The sequence below is a fragment of the Chrysochloris asiatica genome, unplaced genomic scaffold, assembly GCF_000296735.1.
Source record: "Chrysochloris asiatica unplaced genomic scaffold, ChrAsi1.0 scaffold00345, whole genome shotgun sequence".
Taxonomy (NCBI): domain Eukaryota; kingdom Metazoa; phylum Chordata; class Mammalia; order Afrosoricida; family Chrysochloridae; genus Chrysochloris; species Chrysochloris asiatica.
Window position 1 is genome coordinate 2,425,088 of NW_006408863.1, and position 21,797 is coordinate 2,446,884.

The 21,797-nt window shown below is 43.8% G+C and overlaps 2 protein-coding genes across 2 annotated transcripts in view; both read left to right on the forward strand.

Annotated features, from left to right (window-relative positions):
* The window catches only part of LOC102818365 (glyoxylate reductase/hydroxypyruvate reductase-like), a 61,533-nt gene extending 43,432 nt beyond the window's left edge, over positions 1-18,101 (forward strand). Inside the window, exon 6 of the mRNA XM_006875899.1 lies at positions 17,784-18,101. Within this exon, the coding sequence (XP_006875961.1) occupies positions 17,784-18,101 (318 nt within the window). The remainder of the gene's footprint in view (positions 1-17,783) is intronic.
* Positions 18,102-18,155: 54 nt separating this feature from the next.
* RBFA (ribosome binding factor A (putative)) overlaps positions 18,156-21,797 on the forward strand; it is a 27,017-nt gene continuing 23,375 nt past the window's right edge. The window contains exon 1 of the mRNA XM_006875900.1: positions 18,156-18,325. Coding sequence (XP_006875962.1) covers positions 18,156-18,325 — 170 coding nt within the window. The remainder of the gene's footprint in view (positions 18,326-21,797) is intronic.

The window sequence follows — 21,797 nt, forward strand, 5'->3', positions numbered from 1 at the left end:
TGCCCTGTAAACTTTCACTCAATCCAAAATAAAAACATTAAAAAAAAAAAAAATACAATGGGGGAAGAGCTGCCTTCTAAAAATCGAGTTGACTGTGATGACATGAATGAAGTAAAGCCTTCAGGACCTTCACTTTCTGAGGGGGAACAACTCAAAATGAAGAGAAACAACAGTTGTAAGCATCATTAATAATTGGAACTTGGAATGTATGAAGTATGAATCTAGGAAAATTGGAAGTTGCTAAAAATGAAATGGAATGCATAAACCTCTACAAGCTAGCCTTTAGTGGGCTGAACTGGACTGGTATTGGCTATTCTGAATCTGACAATCACGTGGTTTACTATACCAGGAATGACAAACGAAGAGGGATGGTGTCGTGTTCATCATAAAAAAGAACATTTCAAGATCTGTCTTGAAGTACAACGCTGTCTGTGATAGTATCCACATGTCTTCAAGGAAGACCAGTTGATACCACTATTATTCAGATTTACACACTAACTACTAAAGCCAGTGAGGGTAAAATTGAAGAATTCCACCAACTTCCTCAGTCTGAAATTGATCAAGCATGCAATCAAGATGTATTGATATTACTGGCGACTGGAATGCAAAGGTTGGAAGCAAAGAGGAAGGATCAGTAGTTGGAAAATATGGCCTTGGTGATAGAAATGATGCTGGAGATTGCAGGATAGAATTTTGCACAACCAATGACTTCCTCTACCTTTTTTAAACAACATAAAAGACAACTATACACATGGACCTCACCAGATGGAATACACAGAAATCAAATTAAGTACATCTGTGGAAAGAGATGATGGAAAAGCTCCATATCATCAACCAAAATAAGGCCAAGGGCAGACTGTAGAACAGATCATTAATTTCAGGAGAATATGTGGAACAAAACTCAAAATTATTAAAAAAAAAAAAAAAAAAGACTGGGTTTACTTGTCAGAAAGAGACTGGGGAGGAACCAGAGTCTATGTATCTTGACCACCATTCAGGTCTGAAAAGGAAGTTCCCCTTATGGTAAAATTTTCAGTCAAGCAGTACATAGGTGTCTAGGGAGGACAACAGCACTAGAAGCATCAAAGATGGAAGGAATACACAGAATCACAGTGGTCAAGGTTAAGACATTTCCGGAGATAGGGTATGATCAAGGACTGATGGCATTGAACAAAGATGGTCAAGTGATACTTAAGGCACTGGTGAAAATCAAGTCTCCAGGGACTCACTGAATATAAATGGAAATATTTGAACAAATGATGCAGTACTGGAAGTGCTATTCAGCACCACTATGAGTCAGAACCAACTTGATGGCAATTAACAACAAATGGATAAAATATCGAATGATGCAGAAAGCATCAAAAGAAGGACAGTGTACACAAAGGCACTGTACCAAAAAGAAATGGACAATGTTCAGTCATTTCAGGAGATAATGTATGATCAAGAGCCAATGGTTCTGAAGGAAGGAGTCCAAGGTGTACTGAAGGCATTGGCAAAGGACAAGGCTCCAGGAATTGATGAAATATAAATTGAAATCTTTCAACAAACTGATGTAGTACTGGAGGCACAATTCATTTATGCCAAGAAATTTGGAAGACAGCTACCAGGACAACTGATTGGAAGACATCCATATTTTTGCCCATTCCAAAGAGTGGTGACCCAATGGAATGCAGAAATCGTTGGACAATATCATAAATATCACATGCAAATGAAATTGTACTGAAGATAATTTTTAAATGCTGCAACAGTCCATTGATAGGGAATTGTCAGAGGTTAAATCTGGATTCAGATGAGGATGTGGAACAAAGGATATCATTGGTGACATCAGATGGATCTTGGTTAAAAGCAGAGAATGCCAGAAAGATGCTTGTGTATGCTTTATTGACTATGCAAAGGCTTTGGACTGTGTGGATCATGAAAGCTATGGACAACATTTTGGAGAATGTGTATTCTGAAATACTTAATTGTGCTCATGAGGAACCTATACATAGACCAAGAGGCAGCCATTCAAACAGAACAAGGGGACACTGAATGGTTGAAATCAGGAAAGCTGTGTGTCAGGATTGCAATCTTTCACAATATTTATTCAATTTGTATGCTGAACAATAGAGGAACTGGACTATATGAAGAATAATGTGGCATCAGGATTGGAGGAAGACTCATTAACAGCCTGAGTTATACAAAGAACACAACCTTACTTGCTGTAAGTGAAGAGGACTTAAAATACTTACTGATGAAGATCAAAGAGCACAGCCTTCAATATGGATTGCACCTTGATGTAAAGAATACAAAAATCCTCACCACTGGACGAATAATTACTATCCATATATATGAAAAAAAGATCGAAGTTGTCAAGGATTTCATTTTGATTGGATCAACCATCAACACTCATGGAAGCAGCAGTCAAGAAATCAAATGATATATTGCATTAGACAAAGCTGCTGCCCAAGACCTCTTTAAAGTATTCAAAAGTTTGAGGACTAAGGTGCACCTGACCTAAGCCATGGTATTTTCAATTGCCTCATATGCATGTGAAAGTTGGACAATGAATAAGACCATAGGTGAATTGACTCATTTGAGTTATGGTGTTGGAGAAGAATATTAGAAGTACCATGGACTGTCAGAAGAACAAGTCAATCTTTGTTGGGAGATGTACTGCTAGAGTGCTCCTTAGAAGCCAGAGTGACCCGACTTCATCTCTCATACTTTGGACATATTATCAGGAAGGACCCAATCCCTGGAGAAGGACATCTTCTTAGGCTGGGTGTTCTAGAGAAGCAAAACCTGTGGAACATATATATATGTGTATATATGAAGAGAAGTTTATTATCAAGAAAATAGCTTACAATTGTAGAGTCCCCAGTGGGAGATAGCGAGTCCCTCCCATGTGTCCATTATATTGGGAGCAGGCCACACCCCCAGGTAGCATCCCTTGAGTTGATTGGCTGCTTATAGCCACCCATCATAGAGTTAACGACTGTATTAGATATCATCCCCCTGGGAATAAGCAAATCCTAACTGCTAAACCTGTGGAAATCCTGGCCTAGTCAAGTTGACCCAACACCCTAACCATTATAGACATCATGCTTGGTAAGTGGAGAGTTAGTGAAGAAGACGAATACCCCCAATGAGATGGACTGGCAGCATGGATCAAGTGTAAAGACGATTATGAGGTGGGCGCAGGATTGGTCGGTGTTTCCTTTTATTGTGCATAAGGTCACTGGGTTGGAACTGACTCAACAACACCTAACAACAACAACCTCTAAAAGGGATTTTGCCTAGAATCTTTTAATATTGCAACTCCAGACTTGTATTCTTTCCTCTGTTGTTTCAGCGTATAAAATGTCAAGTGTGCTCTTTTTGGTTTCTAATTCCAGATATTTGCACATTTGATTACAATATTTTATTTTGTCTGCCTGAGCGGGGCATTGAAATGTTCTGTTCATCTCTTTTGTTGTTGTTGTTCATCTCTTTTACTTCATCATGTCTTCATTTGCTTTAGCTATTCCATGTTCAAGAGCAAGTTTTAGAGTCTCTTCTAGCAAACAATTTGGTCTCTTCTTTCTGTGTTTTTAATGAGCTTTTGCTGTCTTCATGTATGTCAATTCACAACACATATGGTCTTGTGTCATTAGTGTTCAAGGCATCAAATCTATTTTTGAGACAGTTGCTAAAATCAGGTGGGATATACTCAAGGTCGAATTTTGCCTCTCATGGACTCCAACCTTTCTGCAAGCAGGAGAGTACACAACCATTAACACCACCTACTTTCAGGGTACAGTTCTTTACCTTCCAACCTTGCCACTGATAATGCCAAAGTTGGAGGTTCATTCCTCGAGGGGCTCAATGTTAACATTGGGGCTTGAAGGTGGCACCATGGGACTGCTAATCACAAGGGTATCAGCTCCAAGCCACCAGCTGCTCCATGGGAAATAAACAGGTTGTCTGTTCCTGCAAAGATTTACAACCTCAGAAACCCTGTGGTGGTGTTTGTAGGTGTTGTCGAGTGGGTTACACTGCCTGGTCCTGTGCCATCCTCACAATTGTTGTTAGACCTGAGCCCAATCCATCTCCTTGGGGATCTACCTCTTTTCTGATGACTTTCCACTTTACCCAGCATGCATGTCCTTCTCCAAGGACTGGTCCCTCCTGATAACATATCCCAAGTATGACAGACAAAATCTTGCCATTCTGGCTTCTAAGGAACATTCTGACTGTACTTTCTCCAATACAGATATGTTCTTCTGACAACACATGGTACTTCCAATATTCTTCTCCAACACCGTAAAACAAATGCGATAAATCTACGGTCTTCCTTATTCATTGTCCAACTTTCACATGCATATGAAGCTATTGAAAATACTATGGCTTGGGTCAGGCACACCTTAGTCCTCAAACTGACATCTTTGCTCTTGAACACTTTAAAAAGGTCTTGTGTAGCAGATTTACCTAATGCAGCACATCGTTTGATTTCCTGACTGCTGCTTCTATGAATGTTGATTGTGGATCCAAGCAAAATGAAGTCTGACAACTTCAATCTTTTCTCCATTTGTCATGATGTTATTTATTGGTCCAGTGGTGAGGATTTTTTATTTCTTTACATTGAGGTGTAACTCATTCAGAAGGCCACATTTTTGGTCTTCATTAATAAGTATTTTAAGTTCTCCTCCCTTCCAGTAAGGAAGGTTGTATTTTCTTTTCATTGTATTTGCATATTACAGGTTGTTAATGAGTCTTCCTCCAATCCTGATGCCATATAATCCAGCTTCTTGGATTATTTGCTCAGCATATTGATTGAATAAGTATGGCATAAGGATACAACTCTGGTGCACAGCTTTCCTGATTTTAAACCATTGTTAAGTGCTGTTGAGTCAGTTCTGATCCACAGTGACCCTGTATAGGGTTTCCAAGGAGCGGCTAGTGAGCTTCAACCACCAAACTTGTGGTTCAAATGACTTTGCAGTCCAGCTCATTAGCCCACAGCGCCACACCAGGACTCCTTAAACCATTCAGTATCCCCTTATTCTGTTTCAACCACTTCCTCTTAGTCTGTGTATAGGTCCCTCACGGGCACTATTAGGAGTTCTGGAATACCCATTCTTGGCAATATTATCTCTACTATATCATGATCCACACAGTCCAAAGCCTTGGCATAGTCAACAAAGCACTGGTGCTCTCTGCTTTTAGCCAAGATCCAACTGACACCAACAACGATATCCCTGGTTCCATGTACTCTTCTTAACACAAATTGAATTTCTGACAGCTCCCTGTCAATGTACTGTTGCAGCCATTTTTAAATTATCTTCAGCAAGATTTTACTTACATGTGATATTGATGATATTATTTGATGCTTTACACATTCCTTTTGTTTATCTTTCTTTGGAATGGGCATAAATATAGATTTCTTCCAATCAGCTGGCTAGGTAGCTGTCTTACAAATTTCTTGGTATAGATGAGTGAGTGCATACAGTTCTGCATCTGTTTGTTGAAAGATTTCAATTTGTATTCCATGAATTTCCAAAGCCTTGTCTTACTCAATGCCTTCAGTGCACCTTGGACTCTTTCTTCAATTCTACTTGTCCTTTATCATATGCTATCTCTTGAAATGGTTGAACATCAACCATTTCTTTTTGGCATAATGACTGTGTATTCCATCTTCTTTTGATGCTTTCTGAATCATTCAATACTTTGCCCATAGAATCTTTCAGTTGAGGGCTGAAGGACATATCTGCTCTTGAAAATGTCCTATTCAAGGATTTGTACTATACTTCAATGAAGCTTATCAAAAGTATGTAAAATGTAATATTTGAAGGACTTTTTCATAATAGGTCACAAAGTCAAAAATCATAATCACCTTCTAGCAGGTTGAAATAAAGAACTCATGTTAGCCAGATGGTGTTAGCAGCATACTTGTTTCCTCGGCTTGAGATTTAAAACAGTGATGTTAAAATCAAAGGGTTCCTCTAAACAAGGCCTGTGGTTGAGGGAAGAGTCAATGGTAGGACAGCCGCTAAAATGCTTCTGAGTACAGCAGTGGTGATGCTAGTCACACAGTCCGGGTCCCTCTGTACCTGGATGTGACACTCACTTTGTTGACCCACGTTTTAAATGTAATTTTGGAAGCAGAAGGCTTGTTCCCTGGGAGGGTTCGGTGCCCTGTCTTAGCTTTGCCAGTGACTCCCATCCTTCCAGGAGGCATGGGGCCTGGAGTCTAGGGAGGAACCAGGAAGAGACGACTTAGGACCAGTGAGATGACCCAGTGGGACCCCCAGCCCTGGACACAAGTGGGCAGAGTCTAGGAGGCCACCTGCATCTGTGTTTGCCTTGAAGTGTGGTTTCTCTGGAGTCAGTGGCTGCCTGTTCAAAGGTCCCTTAACTTTCCCGTTTGCCTGTTAGTCATCTCGTCTTCCTGTAACCGTAGTTGTATTGGACCAGAACTTTCAATATAATGATGCATTATAATCAATTTCATTGTTCTTATGAGAATCTAAAATGAGAGGCACTTTGTGTGTGTAAATAAACCAGAATGAAAGCAGAGCCTTAATTGCATTTTTAAAAAACTTTTTATTGTGAATTGGGTAAAGGTTTACAAAGCAGATCATCAGTTTCACATTCAACAATGCATACACATTTTGTTTCATTTCACTGATTACAGTCCCTCAATGTGCTATCACTTATCCCATTTCCTCCCTGTATTTCCTGTTTCCATTCCTCTTTCCTTCCTAAACTTTCTCACCCTTGCCCATGGGAAAATGCTGCCCTTTAGGATCTCAAACGGTTGATTACTCTAAGGTGTTTATGCCTCACTAGTGTTATTGTCCCCCTTATAAACCTGTTTAGCATATGGGTGAAAATTGAGCCATGGGGTGAGTTCAGTTCCAGATCTGAAGGGTGACTAAGGGCCACAGTCTCAGGTGTCCACCCGTCTCTAGTCAATCAGTAAGTCTGGCCTTTCGAGTTTGGTTCCACATTTTCTCCCACTCTATCCAGAACCTTCTAATGCGATTCCATACAGACCAGTTGGTAGTGGTAACCAAGAGACATGCAGTTCTTCTGGGCTCAGGGTCGTGGAGACTGATGCTCACGTGGTCCATGAGTCCACTGGACTAATTGTTTCCAAGCATCATAAATTTCAGAACTCTTCTTCCCTACAGACAGGGAGAAATTGATAGTTGCATCTTAAATGGCCACTCATGTGCCTTTAAGATCGCAGTTGCTATTCACGCAGGTAGAATGCAGAACATTGTCTTTGTGGGATATGCTATGCCAGTTGACCATGGTGTGTAACAAGACTAGGGCCCTGAGTCCCCAGTCCCAGAAACTCAGTCCCTCAAAATATTTGCTTATGTCTAAGAATTTTTCATAACTTTACCCCTGTACATTCAAGAATGTATTTTCAGCAAAGATAAATTGTTGTTGTTGTTGTTACGTGCCATCAAGTCGATTCCAACACATAACATCCCTGTATAGGGTTTCCAAGGAGCAGCTGGTGAGCTTGAACCACTGACCTTGCAGTTCAAACGACTTTGCAGTCTGACACATTCGCCCACAGCATCACACCAGGAATGCAAAGGTAAATACTCGTGCAAATAGCCCCTGTCAAATCTATACCTGTTCTGCTTGCCTATCTGTTCAGTTGTATATTGTCGCCCCTTCACCGGAGTAGCACCTGATTGATTTCTTTTTCAGTTTAAATCAGTCTAGTCTCTTGAAAGCTACGTGACTTCCTCTCCATTTGGAAGCTCTCCAGCTACACTATTCACTCTTTTTACTTTGCAGTTGTCTTCATTACAAATCCGTATCTCTGGTACTTTCTTTTCAGTCTCCTAGGTGTGTTTTACTTTGGATACTTTTATATCTGAGTTGATTTCTGGGTGTCGTCGTCATGTATGTTAGTCTCAAGTTGTTGTTCACTGTTGTTGGTTCTCTGTCCAAAGAACTCCCTTTAGTATTTCTTGGATGTTTGGTCTGATTCTTACTTTATGGGCAGGGCACTCATTATGAGTCAGCAACCCGATCTAGAAGTACTTCATGTTGTCTCAGAAGATGGCTGAGATCAGGGTACTTGTTTTCAGAAGAAACTCTTCATACCCGGAGGGCAGCTGGGGAAAGGGTAGCTTGTTATGAAATGTGTTCTTGGCCTCCTGGGAGTGGCAGGGATCTGGCATTGCGTGCTCTGCTGGTCTAAAGAGGCTGAGTTCCAGGCCTCCACACACTGAGGAGATGAACTGTGGAGACCCCGCCTCAGGCAGAGCAGGGACTGAGCAGTGTAGTGAGTGTCCCTGGTCAATGGGTCAATGGTGTGTAAGGGTGGGTTCTGGCCAGGCCCTGATCACCAAGAGGATGGTGAAAACACGAGAAAATCCCACCTTTGTGGTCATCAGCCACCAGAATGTGTTTGTGTTGTCAGGATGCTAATGTAATTGCTCACTTCTTGCAAAAATTTAACATGGGTGAGCCTCATCGGACCAGCTGACAGTTCACCCATCTATCTCTTCTCTCACCTCTTATGGTCAGCTTCTTCTCCTAGTCAGCATTCAATCCATTTCTCCACCCTTTCCGCTAAAGCTTATATCTGTTCCATTTGCTCTCGTGTCTTTGTTGTAGGGTGTCTAGTCTGCCGTCTTGCCAGAAGTCCCCACCTTAATTACACTTTAAGATCTTGCTGTGAATCTAGAATCCACGTTAGATTTTAAAGTTGTCTTTTCTAAACAGCAGCTCCTCACATCTTGATGTTGCCCTAACCATGTACCCTAAAGGACCCATTCTGTCTCTCTTCATTCCAGTCAAACAGACGCAATCTGCAGTGCTTTAGTCCCAAATGGTCTTGATGCATGATAAGTAAATCTTTATAATGTTGTTGTTGTTAAGTGCCGTCGAGTCGGTTTCGACCCATAGCGACCCTCCTGAATAGGGTTTCCGAGGCTGTAAATCTTTACGGGAGCAAATCGCCTCATCTTTCTCCCGCGGAGCAGCTGGTAGTTTCGAACTTCTGACCTTCCGGTTCGCAGCCCGATTCATAACCACTACGCTACCAGAGCTCCTTAATAATAGGCCTCTAGAAATGGATCTGGCTGAGAAAGGGGTTTCAATAGCAGGTGCCCAGAAAAATCTGTCCTGTCACTGTCCTGTGACCATCCTGTAATAAAATGAAGAGCATGCATGCTTTCAGTTGTGTACCCTTAACTCATCACGTAATTCCACATACCTGTTAGTCACCTATTCTTGCTAAGTCCCTACTGTTAGATACCCCCCCCCCCCATTGACTCCACTGATGATCTTTCAACCAATCACAGAGCTACAACTTTAGCTCCTTCTTCAGCTCTGCAAGAATTCTTGTTTCTTCATTGTCCAGTGGAGTAACCACCTTCCCAAAGTCCATCTCTGCACTTTCAATGCATCTTTTAATTTTGCTTCTACAGAGTGTTTTCATTTTAGGACATTTAAATGGTGTAGTCACTGCATGATTCAAGGTATCTCATCACTGACTCCAACAGATTGGACATGGCAGTAATGGCAATGAGCCAAAAGCCCATCAGTGCTTCAGACACTGCCCTGGCTCTCTGAGGTGGGCCGAGGTAAGTTCACTCAAAATCTTGAGCCTCTGAAATGTTGTGTTTGTTGATGTCTTTTTTTTTAATTCATTTTGTACTTTATTAAATTTTTCAACTTGCACATTTAGCACAACATATCTTTCATATTGAAATACTCCAATACTATACCTAATTTTCTGCACGCCATCACAATATGTAATACCTAAAAAATACAGAAGTCTTTTTTTCTCACTTAATGATGCAACACACAAATGTTGACAATATATATCCACGTATAACTTATTCTTTTTCCATTTACTATGAAAAAATTGGTGAATCCATAAGAATTGCTGTAATCATTGTATGACACTATAATAATGTTTCAGTAGTTTATTCCAATCCGTTTCTTCTTTCATACTTTGAAGCGTCTTCATCATGTTGTCTGATGATACAGGCTCCCAGGAAGACCGAGCTGACGAAGGTCAGTCCAACTTTCAGCCAATCAGGTTTGCTGGTTTGCTTTTGACCTCGCTGAAAGGTCGCTAGGGAGCCAGACCTGGGTCAGCCAACAAGAGAAGGGGCGCAGAAACGCGGATGGTGCCATGTTGGCAGCCCGACTCCCTGATGTCGTTTTTAAAGATTATGATTTGATTTATCGTAAAGTCCTTGTTTTGCTTTCACATTTTCAATCTGTCTACTGGGTATCATGGAGTCCTGGTGTGGCGCTGGAGGTTAAGCACTGGCCCGAAAGGTCAGTTTGAACCACAAGGTCAACAGTTCAAACCCACCAGCTGCTCCTCAGAAGCTCTATACAGGGTCACTAAGAGTTGGGACCAGCTCAATGGCAAGCATTATGCTAGGTAAAGTGGAGGGTCAATGGAAATGAGGAAGACCCCCAGTGAGGTGGATTGATAAGAGTGGCAGCAGCAATGGGTTTAAGTCTAACAACATTATGAGGTTGGCACAGGACCTGGCAGTGCCTCATTCTGTTGTGTATAAGGTTGCTTTGAATCTGAACCGACTGGGTGGCACCTGGCAACACACAGTTATCTGTGACTTCTGTGTGGCCGTTGCAACAGAAGAGAGTGCCATGGGAGAGATGAATGGTTTCTGACTAGGGTAAAGAAGGGTGGAGGGTGCAGGCATGTCTGACCTCCACCTCATAGGAGTAGGGCTGGGACTAATGTGGTTGACAGTTTACCAAGAAAATGCCAATCAACCTGGACAAAAATTACAAACCCTCTGGGGTAAAAAATTTAGGCCAAAAGAAACTCTGCAGTGCTTCGGGAGAAAAATCTGTTTTTTTTCTGAAGAACCAAGGCAAAACGTCACATAAAGGAACTCATTTCACTGCAGTGGTTAATCATACAACGTAAGTATTCTTTGTTTTACAAAGAGATTTGGTATAAGACTATAGTTAAAGGGGAAAAATTCATTTACTGATGTCATTGGGGAGCCCCAAGATTACTCTCAGGTTGGAGGATTCTCTAGAAGAATTCTTGGAACTAAAAAAAGCAGTTATACTCAGTTACAGTTTGGTGCGGTAAAAGAATACAGATTCATATTTGAAATGGCCTAAGGTAGGGATGGGTGAGGGAAGGAGAAACTAGGTACAGACTTCCAGTTGTCCTCTCACTCTGGGGTCCTGAGGAGAGCAACGTGTAAAAACTTGTGCAAAGTGGAGACAGCACTCCCCCAAGCCTCGCTTTCCAGGACTTTTATTGGGGATTCGTGGGGAACACAATGCAGTCACGTGACTGATTTCCGCTCGTCTCCATCCTCTACCAGAAGTCAAATTGGTACAGCATAGCCCAGAGTCCCAGCCAAAGAAAAACTAGCTTTCACCAGAAATCACAGCATAAATTAATTGCCTGTGGGGCCTGGATCAAGCACACAATCACTGCTTCTCAGGCAGGAGGTTATCTCCACCCCTCCCCACTCCAGGAGCCAATCCGGGACCAGCCACCCCAGGCCTACTTAATTAGCCCTTTCTGTACAAGCTTTCCCCGGGCCCTTGGCCTCAGCTTTTTTGTAGCAATGGGTTAGATTTGTCTGGGTGTGTGCGTTTACTATCCTGTTGTTGCTACGTGCAGTCCAGTTGATTCCAACTCGTAGTGACCCTGTATAGACTTTCCAGAGAGCGGCTGGTGGGTTTGAACCGCTGACCTTGAGGTTAGTGTTACCGGACAAACAGTCCAACCACCAGATGCTGTAGCCAATTATCAGAGACAGAGTGAGAATCAACATACGTTTTATTGACCCATCTGGAAGGCAGAAAGCCTGCCTTGGTTTCTCCCCCATGACCCTCTGGAATATTAACCCTTTTGTTACTGTCACATTCTTTCTCAGAGCTTAAAGGCCCCTCCCCTCCTGGAGGGCAGTTCAAGGCCCTTTACTCTCTGGGAGTAGCTCCCTCTTTCCTTCAAACCCAGGGTTTTTCCATAGAAGACACCTGGGAGCCAGACCCTTTCTCTCCTTTGGTTTTCTTCCTCCCAGCTTGTCTCTTTCTTCTGAGCTTTAATCAACAATACACCACTAAGGCCTCCAGCTGCATGTCCCAGGAGCCCACACAGGACACAAGGGAGACGTTAGTCAGGGTAGGTAACGTTGGGAACAGTGATAAAAAAGGGTTAAAACATTAAGTAACGTAAACCTTCTCTCATTCGCAGGCCAGTGCTTGCCCTGTAGCACCACAACATTTGTATAAAAGATACAGCAACAGTCTCAGTATAAATATCCCTAACATTTGGAGGAGCCCGTGTGAGTAGGGCTAGGGTCAGAGGACCAACGATTCTGCCATTACATATTTTTGTACTAATTGGATTACTCATCCTCTCCCCATATCTGTCATTGTCTAGACCTTATGATAAACATGTATACAACTATTTAGCATTGAAATTAGCTGATACAGTTCTTCCTCACACCTGTCATTTTCCATTGGCAAGGAGTTATGTGCTTGGGAGGCCTTAACACCATCTCTCAATACATTAGATCATCAGTTTCCATTGTATCATGTGACTTACACAGGTAGATGAGTCAGTATTACACCATATCACCATATGGTCATGGCTCAATTCAGTTTCATCACAGAAAATATCAGTAAAATGTACTGAGGTATTTGCTCTCGCCCATATACTAGAGCTCTGGGGGCACTATATGGTAAACACTGGACTGCTAGCACAGGGTCAGCAGTTGAAATCCACCAGCAGCTCTACAGGAGAAAGATGAGGCTTCCTGCTCCTGTAAAGATTTACAACCTTGGAAACCCTATTTTTGTCATTTTTTCCAGTATTATTATGAACAGCCATTTCAGCTGGCGGTTGTTGTTGCTACTAAATGCCATCGAGTCGGTTCTGACCCATACGGCCCTATATAGGGTTTCCGAGGAGCAGCTGGTGAGCTTGAACCTTGTAGTTCAAACCGACCTTGCAGTCCAGCGCATTAACCCACAGTGCCACACTAGGCTAGGATTTGGTTATTTTGGGGTTCCCAGTTTATTGGAGACAAAGCCAATTACCTTGTCTCAGCTCACAAGCTTGTAGTGAGACTATATTGCATGCTGCTATAGACCAAAGCCCACTTCCCTCCTATGGGGAGGACTAGAGTGATATTCAGAATAGGAACCAACTTGACCTGGAGGGCACTTAACAACAACAGCAACAACACAGGTGCCCCCAGAGAACGTCCATAGATTTCTAAGCCCCTAGGAATCCCATGGTGTGCCCCTTGAGCCTCAGCTGCTAAATTGGAGGGGGATTGTCTGTTGACTAGGTCAGCCTTCAAGAGACCCTGTTGGGTCAAGGTACAAGTCCTTTCCCAATGTTGTTGTTGTTAGGTGCCATTGAGTCGGTACCGACCCATAGTGACCTTATGCACAACAGAATGAAACACTGCCCAATCCTGGGCCAACCTCACTACTGTTGCCACGCTTGAGTCCATCAATGCTGCCACTTGGCCAATCCATCTCGCTGGGGGTCTTCCTCTTTTTCTCTGACCCTCCACCTTACCTAAGATGAGATCCTCCTCCAATGACTAGTCCCTCCTGACAATATGTCCAAAGTATGAGAGACGAAGTTTGGCCATCTTGGTCTCCAAGGAGCATTCTGGTTGCACTTCTTCCCAAATGGATCTATTGGTTCTTTTGGCAGCCCATGGCACTTTCAATATTCTCCTCCAACACCATAACTCAAAAGCATCAATTCTTCTATGGCCTTCCTTATTCACTGTCCAGCTTTCGCATGCATATGAGGTAACTGAAAATACCATGGCTTGGGTCAGGTGCACCTTAGTCCTCAAGCTGACATCTTTGCTCTTCAACACTTTAAAAAGGTCTTGTGCACCAGATTTGCCTAATGCAATATGTCCTTTGATTTCTTGACTGCTGTTTCAGTGAGTGTTGATAGTTGATCCAAGAAGAATGAAGTTCAGTTCGTTACTCTTTCTTCCTAGTCTGTCTTTGTCTGGAAGTTCATCTGAAACCTGTCCACCATGGGTGGTCCTGCTAGTATTTAAAATACCAGTGGCGATGCTTTCAGGATCACAGCAACTCACAAGCCAACACAGTATGACAAACTGACAGATGAGTGGTGATTCCTATTGTTGGGTCCCAGCATTATTTAAGTCTTTCTGACCCAATTCAATATTGCTGTTGTTATTAAGTGCCATTGAGTTGGTTCTGACTCATAGCAACCCTGTATAGGGTTTCCAAGGAGCAGCTGGTGGGCTTGAATCACAGAATGCAGTTAACAGTCCAATGCTTATCCTCTGAAGCCTGTCTCTCCAGGTTGATTCCCTTGGCTTCCTCCTGGAAAATAATAATAAATACCATTAAGTGCTGTCAAGTTGGTTCTGACTCATAGTGTGAGAAATAAATTCTCAAGATGGCCCGTCTTCAGGAATAAGAGGGTCCAGGACAATTGCCATAGCAGGCATAGATTGTGGATTAACACAGCAACAGTGACCTATGCATCTGGGGTACGTGAGCGGGATGAATTGGGGGAGGCGGAAAGAACTGTTCAACCACTAGGAATTTTAAATGAGAATGTTACCATCCAGGGAAGGCACTGCAATATCTGCGGAAAGATTGTTAACTCCATAGTACTCAGTCAGTGAGGAATCCGGGAGGGACTTTCTCCAGCCAGGAAAACAAATGCTTTGCAAAATGGCCACGCAGCATGTCTGCCCATGTCTTCTGGGTTTGGCACCTAATTTTGCAGTATCGAATTTAAAAACCTCACTTTCACTAAAATGAGTACAGATTGGGTTTCTTGAGCATTTGTTGGTAAGCACTCATGATAAACTCATAGCTGACCTCATAACCAAGAGGTACCGAGGCAGTATTTGGGGTAGTGACAATGTTTCTCACAATAGCAACCCTCTATGGGGTTTCCTAGGAGCAGCTGGTGGGGTTGAACCACTGACTTTGCAGTTACCAGTCTGGTGCTTATTCTAGCATTACACCAGGACTCTCTCTGGTTATCGTAGTCTATAAATCATTGTCTTTTGAATGCTGCTTCTCATTAAAAGCTAATTCAGCTCATTCTATGAAACACAGACCAGACCTTATCTCCCTTAAAGTCCTCTACACGTTATTGCCAGGCGTGCTATGACCCACATGAAGTTAGGGTACATGCTTTGTGCCCCCAAATGTTGAGTCACTATATGAGGTTAAATATGTAATAATTACATGTAGATGTTTGAGTATATCTTACAATCTCTCAAAGCTTTGCTAACCTCAGTGCAGGACTATGAGATATGCAGGTTATGAGGTAAAGAGAACAAACAAGTCGGAACACGTTTCTCTCATTTCGGAGATTACCCTTTTTGTTGAAGAAGAATTTCATCACTCTGACACTTCACATTGGGAGTGTCACTCGAGTCACGTGACAAATGATGGCAATATGGTTAAAAGCAGTCTGGTTTTTTTTTCAGTGACCTTCTTAAATGCTTTATGAAAATTTAGTAGGATGAAAGCATGGCAGATTAAATGGGAAAATACCAACTCCTTTATCTTATCTTTATCTATCCTGTTATTTTGAGAAGCTGTCGATCCCACCTCATAGTGACTCCATGTGAGAGAGCAGAACCACCCACAGGTTTCTAGGGCAGTCATGCTGGGCACACTGCCGGCGGCTCTCAGGTCTGTGAGACCACTGGGTGGGTTCAAACTACCAACCCTGCTGTTAGCAGCCAAGTGCGGAACCATTGCTGCACCAGAGCTCCTCTCTGGTAAGCGCGGTGGAGTCGTTGACGACCCATAGTGACCCCGTATCAGGTTTCCAAGGCGTGACTGGTGAGCTTGAACTGCCGACCCTGCTGTTAGAAGCGACTTTGCAGTCCCGCCCATTAACCCACAGTGCCACACCAGAACTCTCTCATACACACTCGCGTTCATTTTATAGTTGTTCATGCTTGCCATTTTCTTAGCTCCAACTCATCCTGACCCCAGTCCAACAGAACGAGGTGGTGTCTGGTCTTGCACCATCTTGATGCTGGCTGTTACACCTGAGGCCATTGTTGCAGTAACTGTGAATTGTGAGTGTTTTTCAACCGATTGAGGCTTAGCTTCCAGGAGTATAGTGGACACCACTGTGTTGTGATCCATTGGCTCATTTGTGGCAGAAGATCATTAAGCCTTTCTTCTATCTGTTTTAATCTGTATGCTCAGCTGCATTCTGCCCACCACACCTGACTCGACTGGTATTTTAAATACTGGTGGCATAACGTCAAGAACCACAACAACATGCAAGTCGCCACAACAGGACAAACGTACAGATGGTTGTTGGCCATTGTATAGGTTAGTCGGACATTATTTTGGCTGCAAGCTTTGTTGTTGTTGTTAGGTGCCTTCGAGTTGGCACTAACTCATAGTGACCCTATGCACAACAGAAGGAAACACTGGCCAATGTCACAACTGTTGCCACGCTCGAGCCCATTGATGCTACCACTTTGCAAGCTTTAGGAATAGTAATAATAGTCCGTGGTTACTGAGGGCTTGTTAACTGCTTCAAATTCCTCATCTCCCTTCATCCATAAGACACCTCTCTGAGGGAAGTCCAGTAATCATCATCCTCCACTTCAGATAAGAAAACTGAGCCCAGAGAAGATCAATTGTCTCAAGTCTCACAGCATGAAAATAGCTGAATTTAGGTTAAAAACCCAGGGCTACATGCTCCAAGGCCTATTAATATCCCATTGGGTTATGCTGCCTTCCATCCTGTTAAATTCTGATAGCTAGTTGGCTTTCTGCTCCTGTAAAAGATTTACAGCCTCGGAAACCCTGTACAGGGTCGCTATGAGTCGGAACCGACTCCACGGCACATAACCACCACCACCACCACCACTTGGTTTAGAGGGTCCTGGATAATCTAATCATGATTCATTCATCTCAAATCACTTTCATAAGAACCTTCTGTGTGCCAAGTAATGCTCTATGTCCTCTAGCAACCTTAGGAAACAGTCTAGTCCATGATCTTAGGGTCTTACATTCTAGTGGGGGAAGCAGACAAGAAGTAAAAATTCACTGTCACCTGGAGAAAGTGTTGAGAAAACAGTAAAGAGAAGCTGCTTCCAGGCACAGGCTGCCTGCAGGAATTGTCACATAGGACGATTAGGATCCCTTCTTCCTGATTAGCTTTGTACCCATCATTTCCTCTAGCTGATTAGTGAGGAAATGCTACAGGAGAAAAATATCCTGGCAGGAGTAAAGGGATTGATGATGGAAACAGGAACAATGATGAACCGCTCAGTACAATGGAGTAGACAAGATGGAAAGCTTATCCCAGCGCATCATTTAACTAACAAATATCTTAATTCGTAGCTCTGTCACTTTGTGGCAAGAAGAGCTGTAATACATCCCTCCACATTAGTTTGTTGGTGTTAAGTACCGCCCAGTCAGTTCATAGCGACCCTATACGGGTCTTCAAGGAGCGGTTGGGGGCTTTTAGCCGCCAACCTTGCAGCTAGCAAGCAGTTCAGTGCTGATCCTACAGCGCCACTCTAGTGGTTTAAAATCAGCAGTATCCCATTTCTGGTATGGCGCTGTGGAATGAGCACTGGACTGCTAACCACAAAGTTAGCGGTTCAAATCCAGCCGCTTCTTGCAAACCCTATCTGTATAGGTCACTATGAGTCAGAACTGACTTGACGGCACTTAACAACATCCCTCGTTCAGTACTTCCCATAGAAACCGGCTGCCGTGAGTTTCCCCACGCTGGGAGCCGACGGCAATCTGCGACTGCTACCCCCAAGCGTCTAGTGCGAAACGTAGCCCCGGTTCACGTCCTGGCCCTGCGTGCCCGCCACACAGCGTCCGGCTCCGCCCCATGCAGGTTCAGGCTCCACCTCTGGACCCTTGACTCCCTTCTCTCACGCGACTATTCTTCCCGTCCCGACTTCACCCCACGTGACGTCTGCCACACGCCGTCAGGAACGCTCGGCGCCCTGGACCACGCAAGGTCCCGCCCACCTGTAGCTCCGCCCCAGTCCTCGCGGCGCTCCCCCAAGTTCCATCCGCGCCTGCTCACCCGAAACCCCACCCCCCACGGTAACCCCGCCCCCGAGTGCTGACGTGCTTTTCCTTCGACGCTGTTGTCCCGGCTTAGGACCCGATGCCCGACAATTATGTGGGGGCTGGTCCGGGGGCTCTGGGGTCCCCACGCGGGGTTCGGGCCGCTGCTGGGCGGCTGTAGCACGGGGCGCAGCCTCCTTCCGGGCCGCCCCCGAGGCCTGCACGGCTCCCCGGTCTCCCGCGGCAGCAAGAACCTGCTCAAGAAATTTGCCTCGAAAACCAAGTAAATGTGTCCACGGGAAAGTTAAGGAAATGGGGGAGCGGGGCTTGAAGGGGCGATGTTAAGCGGCGTGGAATGGGGACGTATGGTTGCCACTTGGTGCCATGGATTAGCCATCCCCTCCTTATTACTGAAAATAGTTATTACATACCTTTCAGTCTAGCCAGACTTGAGAACCAATTCGAATGTCTTAATCTGGGTTCTTTGTTGTTGTTGTCAGGTGCCATCGAGTCGGAACCGACTCATAGCGACCCCATGCACAGCAGAACGAAACAATGTCCGATCCTGGGCCAGCCTCACTACCACTGCCACACTTGAGTCCATCAATGATGCCACCTGGCCAATCCATCTCGTTAGGGGTCTTCCTCTTTTTCTCTGGGTTCTTTAGAGGGGTAAAATGGATTCCGACCCATAGCGACCCTATATAAGGTTTCCGAGGAGCAGCTGGTGAGCTTGAACCGCTGACCTTGCTAACATGGTTGGGCAGCAGGAATCTGCAGGTGAGGCAGAAGGCCAGCCCTCTGCAGGTTTATGTCCCAAGAAGAAAAGGCCAGGTCGGGGAACAGTGCAGAGTGGATAAAAAGCTTAAGGTATGTCAGAACCTATTTATGCAATAGAGGTCAGCTGCAACCCCACAAGGAAACGTCTTTTTCAAATGATTGGCTGATTGCATGAGATTTCATCACTCATGGATGGTGATTATACGGTTAAGTGCCATTGATTCGGTTCTGGCTCGTGGTGACCCTGTATAGCGTTTTCAAGGAGTGGCTGGTGAGTTTGAACTGCTGGCCTTCCAGTCCAGTGCTTTATCCCACAGCGCCGCACCAGGATTCCTGATTACACAGCGGCTGTGATGGTCTAGCCCCTCCACACCATTCACTGCATTAACGACCACACTTCCACAGCAGTTGTAGTGTTCCTAAGGTGCTGTTGTTAGGGACTGCTGAGTGGGTTCCAACTCTTAGCAACCCCATACACAACAGAACTAGACACTGCGGGATCCTGAGCCATCCTCACAATTGTTGTTGTTATGTTTGAGGCCATTGTTGCCACAACTGTGTCAGTCCATGTTTTGGGGGTCGTCCTCGTTTTCAGTGACCCTCCACTTTGCCAATCATGATGGCCGTCTCCAGGGACTGAGCCCTCATAACAATATGTCCAAAGAACAAAAGATGAAGGGTCGCCATCCTCGCTTTTTAGGAACATCCTGGCTGGCTTCTTCCAAGAAAGATTGATCTTTAGCCAATGAAACTTTCACTATCCTTTGCCAACACCATAATTCAAATGCACCGATTCATCTACAGTCTTCTTTATTCAGTGTCCGAATTTCACATGCAAATGAGGCTATTGAAAATACCATGACTTGGGTCAAGCACACCTTAGCCCTCAAACTGGTCTCTTGGCTCCTGAACACTTTAAGGAGGTCTTTTGCAGCACATTTGCCTAAAGCAATATGTTGTTTGATTTCTTGACTGCTACTTCTATGAGTGGGGATAGTGGATACAAGCAGAATGAAGTCTTTTGACAGCTTCAGTCTTTTCTCCATTAATCATGATGTTGCTTATTGGTCCAGTTGTGAAGATTTTTGCTTTCTTTACATTGGGGTATAATCCCTACTGAAGGCTATAGATTTGTTTGCCTTCATCAGTAAGCATTTTAAGCCATCTTTGCTTCCAACAATCCAGGTTGTATCATCTGCATATCATAGGTTAGTGAGTCTTCCTCCAGTCCTGATGCCATGTTTTTCCTCATATAATCTAGTTTCTTGGATTATTTGCTCAGCATACAGATTGAATAATTGTTATAATCCAAGCAGTCGAATGCCTTCTATAGTCAATGAAGCACAAGTAAGCATACATCTGGCAGTCTCAGCTTTACTAAGGTGCTATGAGTCGATTCTGACTCAGAGCCACCCTAGGTAGGGTTTCTGAAGCTGAAATCTACGGGACTAGAAAGCCTCATCTTTCTCCCTCAGTGTGGTTGGTAGATTCGAAATGCTGACCTTGGGGTTAGCAGCCCACGTCGTAATCCATTATGGCTTTCAGGGCTCTTTTACTACAATAGGCATTTTTGTTTTGTTATTATTTTTTTTAATAAACTATTTCTTAGAACAAATTTTAGATTTATAGATAGTAGAGTGTTCCTGTGCAGTCCTCGTGTGGTGCTGTGGGCTAATACGTCAGACTGCAAAGTCTTTTGAATTGCAAGGTCGGTGGTTCAAGCTCACCAGCTGCTCCTTGGAAACCCTATACAGGGTTGCTGTGGGTCGAGATTGACTGGATGGCACATAACAACAACAACACAGTGTTCCTGTATGCCTCACACCTTGGTCCTCCAGTTACTAACTTCTTCTATTCATGTAACACGTTAGGTACAATATCTGTGCATTATGATTAAGTTCATAGTTTATTTAGAGTTCCATAATTGTTGTCAGATATCCATATTCTGGTTCTAGGGTTCCATTCACGTCACCATATTACATTTCATTGTTATGTCTCTAGACTCGCCTTGGCTAGGACCATTTCTCAGCCTTTCCTTACTTTTGATGACCTTGGACGGCCCCAGGGTTTTGTCGTCTGCAGAATTAAGGTCTGATGATTGGCTTCTGCAAAGATTACAGCCAAGAAAATCGTATGGAACAGTTCTTTCTGTCACGACTCCGTTGGCAAGAGGTTTTGACACTGTTAAGAACTCCTGGACGTGCATATTGTAGAATGTGTCTACTAGAATGTCTGTGGTAATTAGGAGTAAAGAAGCCGTGGTAGCACAGTGGCTAAAGTGCTCATGACCTGAAGGTCATGAACCCACCAGCATTCTGCGTCTCTAAAGACTTACAGCCTTGAAATCCCATTGGGCCGCTCTGCTCTGTCCTGTCAGGTTGATGTGGGTTGGAATTCATTTGCCGGCAGTGGGGTTAGACTGGGGGTATGGGTTTTTGGAGGAAGACCACAGAGGTGGCATTTTTAGCACGTCATGTCAAAGGTACCTGCCATCAGCATGACTTCTGTCACTGTGGATGTTCACCTTGGCTGCAGCACTTGTCCTTTGCTCCTTAGAAGGAAGTCACTGAAAGAGTAGGTGTCGTGTTCCCCTCCACAGAAATGATTCGGAATCCTCTGCCTGGGAGATTTGTTTCTTCTCTCATTTATGAATTCATTCGATCACTGACATTATTGTAGACTCAATAGTACTTTCTTTTGTTGCCCGGTTTTTCCCAAACTTGGCCATTGTTTTGCTTGGCTCCTGTGCTCCTTTGACATAACACCATCAGTATGATTTTGTTTTCTTTAAAATACAACTTTCGTACACTATGAGATGCTCCTTTCACAGCCTTAGAATCAGCCATTTCTCGAAGGAGGAGTGCTTCTGTTAGAAAATGATATTAGGACCAAGATCTGTGTGTTAGGTGTGCTCAGTAACTGGGAGGCCATTCTTTTAGGTGTTCTCAACTGAAAGAGTAAAAAATATGTTTCTA